At 42.3% G+C, this 11,047-nt stretch overlaps 1 protein-coding gene across 1 annotated transcript; it reads left to right on the top strand.

The window, feature by feature from the left end:
- The first annotated feature begins 5,695 nt into the window (after positions 1-5,695).
- Positions 5,696-6,655, top strand: LOC110582122 (heterogeneous nuclear ribonucleoprotein A1-like). The gene has a single exon (XM_021692073.1). The coding sequence runs from the start codon at positions 5,696-5,698 to the stop codon at positions 6,653-6,655; it is 960 nt and encodes a 319-aa protein (XP_021547748.1).
- Positions 6,656-11,047: the final 4,392 nt, after the last annotated feature.

Below are 11,047 nucleotides of genomic sequence, written 5' to 3'. Positions count from 1 at the left end.
AGGGTAGGGAGGGACAGAGGGAGAGGGAGAAAGAGGATCTTAAGCAAGCTCAATCTCACTACCCTGAGATCATGACCTGAGCAGAAATCAAGCATCCGATGCTTAACTGACTGAGCCAACCAGACGCCCCCCAAAAAGGACATTTTAGGTATATATGGTTCAAAATGTATTTTTCATTTCCTTCTTTCTCTGATCGTCGCTGAGGGTTGTGCTCCACCTGTACGAAGAAATAAACAAAGGTACTAGAAACAAACAATATGGCATGGGGGGAGACAAAGAGAAGCCCCTGGGTCCTGAGGGACAGAGACCCCAAATGACAGCTGTGTACCAGGTATGGAGGGTAGCGAATCTGCACGGGGGCAACAGAAGGCTCCAAGAGTGAGTTTTTAGAAGTAGGGACGCCTGGGTGGTTCAGTTGGTTAAGCGGCTGCCTTGGGCTCCAGTCATGATCCCACGGTCCTGGGATCGAGTCCCACATCGGGCTCCTTGCTCAGCGGGGAGCCTGCTTCTCCCTCTCTCTCCCTCTGCTTGTGCTCTCTGTCAAGTAAATAAAATCTTTAAAAAAAATTTTTAAAAAAGAAGAGAATCAGTAGAATACCTGATATGTCAGAATGTCTTGAGAGGAGATTACGACATGTGGCCAAGAATTTGGGGGTTGAATTATATCATAACATAAAAAATAAAAATTTTAAAAGATAATTATTTAAATTCCAGTTAAGACAAATTGTCACAGAGAAAAGGAAGTAAGAATGATTTACTGCATGGGAGGCAAGTGCAGGAAGAGCAAGCTAAACTCTTTCCTGAGATTGCCTGAAATTCACACTAAATGCTGGGACCTCTATCACCCCGGCAAGAGCTTTAGTAAAATAACCACCTCTACCCACAAGGGAATCTGGATACCACAGACTGGGCACATGACACCCCAGAATACAGACCATATTTTGCAATGATAATAAAATTAGGATTAGGTTAAAACTAACTGACAAAAATATAACTAAAAGTAGATATTTGAAAAATTAAAACCACATTTCAAAATAACTCGTGGTTGAAATTCACAGAGGCATAGACAGCTGGAGGGCTTCCTTGAAATGTGAGATTATTCTGTTTAAATTCAGGAGCTAGAGAAGCATCCTCATTTTCCTTTCCTCTAGCCATCTTTGTGCTGAAAAGCCAAGGTAATGCCTTAACACAAAAAAAAACAGAAGGCATAGGAGGGGGGCCTGGGTGGCTCAGTTGGTTGGGTGACCAACTCTTGGTTCCAGCTTGGATCATGGTCTCAGAGTCATCGGGCCCCAAGTCAGGCTCTGTGCTGGGCATAGAGCCTGCTTAAGATTCCCTCCCTCCCTGGCACCTGCGTGGCTCAGTCGGCTGGGTGGCTCAGGTCATGGTCCCAGAGTCCTGGGATTGAGCCCCACATCGGGCTCCCTGCTCAGCGGGGAGTCTGCTTCTCCCTCTGACCCTCCCCCCTCTTGTGCTCTCTCACTCTCTCTCTCTCTCAAATAAATGAATAAAATCTTAAAAAAAAAAAAGATTTCCTCCCTCCCTCTCCCTCTGCCCCTCCTACCCCCCTTCCCTGCTCACACGTGCATCTGCTCTCTCTTAAAAAAAAAAAGAAAAGAAAAACAGAAGGTATAGGGATCTGAAGCAGGTGATAAAACTCATTGTTCGCAGGTGATATGATTATCTATGTAGAAGTTCCAAAAATATATACAATAAATCATTAGAAATAATGAGAAATTATCAAGTCACCAAACATAAGATCAAAATACAAAACTCAATTATGTTTCTGTACACTAGCAACAATTACAAACATAAGTTGTGTTTATTTTTAACACAGAATTACAGCAACTATTTGAGCTAATCTTTATAGTCTGACTGCTTTCTGATTCATTCCAGATTTTTAACCACCACAGCCTCATTTTTCATTTCGTTTTTTACTTTTTACCTCAGTAAATGGAAGCAAATCTTCAATCTATGTTTTCAAAGAAAGGTACCTTAGGTTCTTTCATATGAAAACTCTTTGGGTTGTCTTTACAAAATTAGGACAATTTAATGAGGCAGAAAATTACTGGCTCAAAATATTTCCCTCTACTCTCAAAAAAGGATAATTTGTTGTCTTCTAGCATTTAGTGTAGTGGCAGAAAACTCTGAAACCAAGATTGCTATTAAGTCCTTTAGCATTAACCCTTTCTTCCTTCCAATGTTAATGCTTATAGATTTTTCTTAGTTATCACAGAAAAAAATGTTTCTGCTAGAAATGCCTAGAGGTATATGCTTCACATTACTACTATTCAGCAGTATTCAGTTTACTTTTATTTCTAGACACTTGGGAGAATCATATTTCTCAGGCCCCTTGGAACCAGACAAGGCAATATTACTTGTTTTACCCAAAGAAATGTAAATGAAATGTCACTGGGAGTGCTGAATTGCTTATCTTTCTGGCAGTTTTTCTCCTGCTGTAGAAGCACTTGTTAATTTGGAAGCGTTGAAAGATTGAAGCAGCCTGGAACACAGAGCTAACCTTGGGAGAATTGTGTCCTGAAAGTGTGCCTGGACCCTCGGGAGACATTGCACAAGAGAGAAATAATCTTTGGCTGTGGGAAGCTATTGAAGGTTAGGGGTTGTTTATTACTCCAGCATGAAGGAGCCTATCCTAAACATAAGCTACAGATCTCTTTTCATTGATTTCTTCCCCTTTGATCAACACACAGGGTTTGTTTGTTTCACTTCAAATTTCTTCTACATCTTAGATGATTTGCCCAATGGTAGGCTAATGTTAGTGTTCTGAGCACTTTTAAGATAATGCCAAGCGATGATGTTCTGTAGGTTAGGTGTATTAAATTCATTTTTTACTTACAATGTGTTTATTGTAACATAATCCCATCGTAGGTCAAGGAATATCTGTATTTTATATCATGATTACTTAACCATAGCAGCAACTATGATTCAAGAATATTGGCAGCTGGGCTTATACACTCTCCCCACCCCAAATAGGAATGTTAGAGGGATTCATTTTTAAAGGGAAATGACCAGTTTATGAGAAAAGTACTAGAGATACTGAGAGTGGGGTGTCCTTCAAAAAGAACAGAGGCTCTTGACTGATTAATGTAGATCAGTGGATCTCAACTGTAGGTGATTTTGCCCCTCCAGGAGAAATTTGCCAATGTTTAGAGAAGTGTTTGCTTGTCATAACTGAGGAGAAGGTGCTACCTATGTCTAGTGGGTAGAAGCCAGGGATGCTGCTAAACATCCTACAATGCATAGGACAGCCTCCTGAACAAAGAATTATCTGGCCCAAAATGTCAATTATGCCAAAGCTGAGAAACTCTATTCTAGAGTATAATCCAACATTCAGCAACCCACACACACACAGAATTCCCTATCACTTTTATGTTGCAGTCTTTCTTCTCTAACTTTTCATCTTTAAAAATTTGCAAATACCCAGAAAAATATAAATAATAAGAAGAAATATGTGTAATGATACATATAAGAAAGCCTCTAATATATAGCACAAAAATTTAAACATATACAAAAGAACATGAAGGAAATAGATAACACAGGGGCCTAAATTAAACAATTTAAAAGTCTTATACATCATATCTTTAAAAATAACAGAGAAGACATCCATGAAACTAGGACAGAATACTAGACAAAGAGGGTCCTCTGAGAACAAAAATAGTACCTTTTATGATTAAACATATAATAGAAATAAGAATAATTCAATAGAATAATTGGAAGATAACACTGACAAAATATTTGGGGAAGAATCAAAGGACAAAAAGAGATGAAAATTAACAGAGAAAATATGAGAAATATGAAGCACTAACCCAAGAAACCAAATAAATGAAGAGACATACTATATTCATGGATTGGAAGACTCAATACTGTTAAGGTGCCCATTCTCCTAATGATCTGTAAGTTCAACACAATGCCTGAAAAAGAATTTTCCTGTAGAAACTGATAAGCTGATTCTAAAATTTTATGAAAAAGCAAAGGACTTAGAATAACCAGGAAAAAATAGTGAAAAAAACTTGGAGGACTAGCACTACCTGATTCTAAGACTTACTATAAAGCAACAGTAATTAAAAGAGTATCATATTAGTTAAAGACAATTAAATAGATCTGTGGAACGGAATTGAGAGTCCAGAAGGAGATCTACCTTATATATTTAAGTCATTTTTATAAAGGCGCTAAAATAACTCAACGGAGAAGGGAAATCTTTTCAACAAATGGTCCTGAAACAACTGGATAGCCATATGGAAATAAATGAACCCCAATACACAAGAATAAACTAAATATTGATTATAGATCTGAACATAAAAGCTAAAGCTATAAAGCTTCTAGAAGAAAACATTTACAAATGCTATTATAACACTGGGGTGGTCAAAGATTCTTAGTCAGGACTCAGAAAGCATTAAACATTAAAGAAAGAAAGAAATTAGACTTTATCAAAATGAAAATTGTTTGTTTCTCCCAAAACACCATTAAGAAAATGAATAGGCCAGTCACAGACTAAGACAAAATATGCACAATCCAAAGACTGGGAAAAGATTTATATCCAGAATATTTGAAGGATTCCTAGAACCCAATACTAGAAAGAAAAATGATCCAATAAAAATAGGCAGATGAGGAAATGAGCACTTCCTAAGAGAAGATATGGTAGTGGCTGGTGAGCATAGGAGATATGCTGATCATCATTACTCATCAGGGAAATGCAAAGTCAAACTACAGTGAGATTTCTCTATGCATCTATTAGAATAGCCAAAATTAAAAAGACTGTCAATGCCAAATGTTGGCAAGGATATAAAGGAACCAGAAACTCTCATACAATGGTTGGTTGGAGGTGGGGTGGAGTGTAAAAATGGTACAATAACTTGGAAATTTGCCTGGCAGTTCCTCATAAAGTTAAACATATTCTTACCCTATAACCCAGCAATTCCATGTCCATGTATTTAATCCAAAGAAAGGAAAATGCATGTTATGGGCTGAATTGAGTCCCCCCTAATTCATATGTTTACATTCTAACCCCTTGTACTTCAGAGTGTGACTGTATTTGGAGTTAGGGTACTTAAAGAGACAGTTAAGTGAGGGCATCAGGGTGGACCATAACCTAATATGACTGGTATCCTTGTAAGAAGAGATGAGGACCCAGATAAGTGCAGATGAACAACCACATGAAGACACAGGGAGGAGAAGACAGCCATCTACAAACCAAGGAGAGAGTCCTCAAGAAACCAACCCTGTGCACACCTTGACCTCAGATGTCTAGCTTCCAGAACTGTGAGAAAATAAATTTCTGTTGTTGGGTGCCTGGGTGGCTCAGTTGGTTGGGCGACTGCCTTCGGCTCAGGTCATGATCCTGGAGTCACAGGATCCAGTCCCGCGTCGGGCTCCCTGCTCGGCAGGGAGTCTGCTTCTCCCTCTGACCCTCCTCCCTCTCATGCTCTCTGTCTCTCATTCTCTCTCTCTCAAATAAATGAATGGAATCTTTAAATAAATAAAAATAAACTTTAAAAAAAATTTTTTTAAATAAATAAATAAATAAATTTCTGTTGTTAAGGAACATTCTGGCAGCCCTGGCAAACTATTACAATGGATGTCCATAAAAAGACTTGTTCAAGAATGATCACAGCAGCTTTCTGCCTGTGGACGCCGCCGAGTAAGCAGCGTTAAAGTCTCCCCTCCCACCGCCGTCATGTCTAAGTCAGAGTCTCCCAAAGAGCCTGAACAGCTGCAGAAGCTCTTCATCGGAGGTTTGAGCTTTGAAACAACCGATGAGAGTCTGAGGAGCCATTTTGAGCAATGGGGAACGCTTACGGACTGTGTGGTAATGAGAGATCCAAACACCAAGCGCTCCAGAGGCTTTGGGTTTGTCACGTATGCCACTGTGGAGGAAGTGGATGCAGCCATGAACGCAAGGCCACACAAGGTGGATGGAACAGTTATGGAACCAAAGAGGGCTGTCTCAAAAGAAGATTCTCAAAGACCTGGTGCCCACTTAACTGTGAAAAAGATTTTTGTTGGTGGCATTAAAAAAGACACTGAAGAACATCACCTAAGAGATTATTTTGAACAGTATGGGAAAATTGAAGTGATCGAGATCATGACTGACTGGGGCAGTGGCAAAAAGAGAGGTTTTGCTTTTGTAACATTTGATGACCATGACTCTGTAGACAAGATTGTCATTCAAAAATACCATACTGTGAATGGCCACAACTGTGAAGTAAGGAAAGCCCAATCTAAGCAAGAGATGGCTAGTGCTTCATCCAGCCAAAGAGGTCGAAGTGGTTCTGGAAACTTTGGTGGTGGTCGTGGAGGTGGTTTTGGTGGGAATGACAACTTTGGTCGTGGAGGGAACTTCAGTGGTCGAGGTGGCTTTGGTGGCAGTCGTGGTGGTGGATATGGTGGCAGTGGGGATGGCTATAACGGATTTGGTAATGATGGAAGCAACTTTGGAGGTGGCGGAAGCTATAATGATTTTGGCAATTACAACAATCAATCCTCAAATTTTGGACCCATGAAAGGAGGAAATTTTGGAGGCAGAAGCTCTGGCCCCTATGGTGGTAGAGGCCAATACTTTGCCAAGCCACGAAATCAAGGTGGCTGTGGCAGTTCCAGCAGCAGCAGGAGCTGCGGCAGTGGCAGGAGGTTTTAATTACTGCCAGGAAACAAGGCTTAGCAGGAGAGGAGAGCCAGAGAAGTGACAGGGGAGCTACAGGTTACAACAGATTTGTGAACTCAGCCAAGCACAGTGGTGGCAGGGCTTTGCTGCTACAAAGAAGACATGTTTTAGATAATAGTCATGTGTATGGGCAAAAAAACTCGAGGACTGTATTTGTGACTAATTGTATAACAGGTTATTTTAGTTTCTGCTCTGTGGAAAGTGTAAAGCATTCCAACAAAGGGTTTTAATGTAGATTTTTTTTTTTTTGCACCCATGCTGCTGATTGCTAAATGTAATAGTCTGATCATGACGCTGAATAAATGTGTCTTTAAAAAAAAAAAGAATGATCACAGCAGCATGATTAATAACAGCCAAATAACACAAATGTCAACAGATAAATGGATGAAAAAGCCAGTATATTCATAAAGTGGACTATGACTTAGGAACAGAAAGGAATTAATGCATGCAGCAACATGCTTCTCCCTCTGCCTGCCACTCCCCTTGCTTATACTCTCTCTCTGTCAAATAAATAAAGTCTTTAAAAAAAAGAAGAAGAAGGGGGCACCTGGGTGGCTCAGTTGTTAAGCGTCTGCCTTCAGCTCAGGTCATGATCCCAGGGTCCTGGGATCGAGCCCCGCATCGGGCTCTCTGCTCAGCAGGGAGCCTGCTTCTCCCTCTCCCACTCTGCCTGCTTGTGTTCCCTCTCTCACTGTCTCTCTCTGTCAAATAAATAAATAAAATCTTTAAAAAAAAAAATAAAATAAATTAAAAAAAATAAAAAAAGAAGAAGAAGAAGAAGAAGGATAAACTCAGAAAGAGAAAGATATGAAATTCAGGAGAGAGCACATCGAACACCCAATGGAAGCCAAGGGAGTGTCCAAGAGATGGTGAGTAGAAATTGCAGGAGGCTTGTGGGTTGGGCTTATAGGGAAACCAGTGCAGTGGTAGGACAACCAGTATGTCCCGGGCATCTCAATGGAATGAATCCAATGCCTGACTTCATGTGTTTGAACTTCCCAGATGGAATTTACACTTCTGGTAGAGACTTTACAAATGAATTAATGGCAAATACATAAAAAATAAAACAAACAAAAATAAGGCAAGTTGGGGGATAATCAAAAATTATACTGAAAAGAAAACGTAATCATAATACATTCATTCCATGGCTAGGCTGAAAAACAAGTATTTACAGGGTCCCAAAATGTAAAATCTGCATATCCTTCTTATGGGCAGTTGTGATTTGACTATTGTGGTTTGGGGAGAGAGCGTGTGGGGGTGGGTAGGGAAGTGATTTGTGTGTGAAATGACCCAATTCTCATCCTCATTAATGGGAGATTAGTGGATAATATCAAAAACTAGAAAATGAACAAAGAGCAGTATAAGCTTTGTTTCTTCTCTTCCACAAATAAAGAGGTAAATATCAGAATACATAGATAAAAGATGTGGATTCCTTCAGGGGAATGGAAGCTGGGGGCTCAGAGTGGGAGAGCACGAGACTGCTTCGGACTTTCAAGTCTTGTACAATTATTTGCTTTTTTATTTTTATTATTTTTTTTTACTCAAGCATCATTGAAACACTTTTTTAAACTGACATATAGTGGACATATCATTATTTTCCTTTTTAAACAACAGCAATCACCACACATGTCAAAGTACTTAGAAAATTGTTTAGAGGGTGCCTGGGTGGCTCAGTCTTTGGGCGTCTGCCTTCGGCTCAGGTCATGATCCCAGGGTCCTGGGATCGAGCCCCGCGTCGGACTCCCTGCTCAGTGGGAAGCCTGCTTCTCCCCCTTCCACTCCCCCTGTTTGTGTTCCTGCTCTTGCTGTCTCTCTCTCTGTCAAATAAATAAATAAAATCTTTTAAAAAAATTGTTTAGAATTGCTGCTTCACAAGCCAGGTGTTTCTTTTGTTTGTTTTCCTTTTTTCTGCCTTTTTTTTTTGAATGTTTATAGCAGATTTATTCACAACAGCCAAAAAGGAGAAAGAACCCAAATGTCCATGAACAGTAGAATGGATGAATAAATTACATTTTCTGCCTTTTAATTCATCACCAAATTGCCCCTCCAGGAAGAGGCTATCAATTATGTCCTTCCAACAATTCATGAGAATCCCCTTTTCCCTACACCTCTCCAGCACAGAATATGATTACCATTGTTTTTAATCTTCTTTGAACTGATAGGCAAAGCGTGGGGTCTCACTTCATTTCTCATCTTTCTGATTATCAGCCATTTTGGACACATGTTCATACGTAGTATTTGTTCTTTATTCTGTAACAGTTAACTTGTTCCTATCCTTAGCCCTCTTTAAAATGGAAATGTTTGCCTGATTCTTATTTATTTAAAAGAAAAAGATGTTTAGGTCCTAAAGCTGTTAACCCTTTTATCTGGCATAGAGGATGGAAATATTATTCCTTCATTGTCATATACTTTTAAAACGTGTCACTTTTGAAAATATCAAATATTACATTTGTATATGGTATGAACGAAGGGTATTTCCCTTATCGGGGGGAAGAAGAACCAAAGCTGACTGCAGTGGGCATTGGTGATCGGAAGACCAGCTGAACTGTGAGCTGACAGAGAAACAGGAAATCCTGGAGTGGAGGGAGGGGCACACATTAGGGGGAGGATGCCTACCAGTTGAGTTTGGTCCACTGGGTAGGAGGGGGTGGCCTGGATGCACAGGGAGAGTCTCTCAGGTGGTGGGTCCCCGCTTTGTGGACATGGCGTTGGAGAAGGCAACATGGGGATCCTCAGCTCTGGGACGAGAGGCACTGCCATAGCGTAGATGGTGGAATCAGGTGTTGGGAGGCACCGCCATGGCATAGATGGTGGAGTTAGGTGTTGGGAGGTGTCTTCCAGAGGCACAGGAACAGCCTTGTCTTGGAGGCTCCAGATCTTAGTGGTCCTGATGGAGCAGGAGGAGGTGGGGGAACTCCAGGCTCAGTGGGGAGTGCCCAAGGGCTCTTAGGTCTTGGTGGGGCTGGGGGCAGCCATTGCTGCTACTCCCATGGTGCTGGTGGAGACCTGAGAAGTGGGGAAGGGAGCTCAGAAACACACTCACTGGCTGTTCCTCACCTCTTTCATCTGACCCACTTCCAGCCCCATCCCCTTTCCATTCCTGAAGTCTCTCCTTCTCGTCGGGTCCTCATCTTCTTCTCCCTGCGCACGCTTCCCCCTTCAGGACAGAATGAGACAAAGTCCTGGGGTGGGAGCTCTAGAGTGTGAGCTGAAGTCTCGGTGGTGGTGGGAGGGGGACCCTTAGAAGGGAATTCAGGCTGGGTAGGTGTGGTCTCTGATGGAGGGAATGAATACCTGTGCATGTCTGCATGTGTATCTGGTACCTCTGTGTGCACACCTGGGGGTCACTTAAGGAGGACGCCTGAGGCTGGCCTCAAAACTGGACAACCCAGCTGCTGTGGGTGGACATGACCCAGGGGCATGAGTTTGAATGTCCAAGAAAATGGTGGCTTATAACAACCAAATGCGTGTGCAGAGACGGGCGAGGTAAAAGAACATTTAAGTTGGTCTAACTTACAAAGGATACAATGCCCCCTGTGTGACTCCTGGCTACTTCTGTCCTGCGGTACCTCTTTCCCAGGAGAGACATATCCCCCGCTCCACTGGCCCCCAAGCCAGCCCAGGCCCCACTCACCTGGGCTCTGTAGGTCAGAAACAGGAGGAGGGCTGTCAAAGCCAAGATCTTGGTCACGAGGAATGCACACAACAGCATCACAAAAGTGCCGCCCAACAGACTATGGGAGAAGGGGGAAGAAGGAGGGGAGGATCCAGGCTGTGGAGAGCAGCCCCTGAACTCAGCATGGGGCTGGAGCCTGTTTATGGGCCAGCCCCACCCTGAACTCAGTGGGGTCAGCCACAGGGATCACCTGGAACAAAATCATGAGAACTCAGGAACCTTGGGTGGAGGGAGAGGTTGGAAAGGAGAAAAGAAATGATCAGAGTTGTCATTTCTCTGGGTGACACTATCAGGGTGTGCCACAGCTCCAATGGATAGGGAGCAGAAGAAAAAGCAGAGGGAGAGAGCTCCGAGATCTGTAATAGGCAAACCGGGGAGAGGTTTACCCAGAGGTGCCCCTGGAGAATGTCTGAACCCCACAGGAGCCCTGGACCAGGGGACAGAAGGCCTGGATCCTGGTCCTGCCACCACCCTGAAGTAGCTGAGTGACTCTGGACAGGACTCATTTCTCTTGCCTGTGAATCAGCACTAATAGAAGTTCTTGCATTCCTGGTATGTAGCTATTTCTGCTCCATCATGGGGGAAGTTTAGAGCCACTCCTTCACCCTTGCCAACCTAGCCCAGCTCTGAGCTGAGACCTTGGAGCCCCTTTTAGACCTCTATGTCCCCCTGATCTCCTGACTCAGAGT

This window comes from Neomonachus schauinslandi, chromosome 8 (genome assembly GCF_002201575.2).
Source record: "Neomonachus schauinslandi chromosome 8, ASM220157v2, whole genome shotgun sequence".
Classification (NCBI taxonomy): Eukaryota; Metazoa; Chordata; class Mammalia; order Carnivora; family Phocidae; genus Neomonachus; species Neomonachus schauinslandi.
Note: the sequence above shows the minus strand (reverse complement) of the source record. Positions and strands in the feature narration are given on the sequence as shown.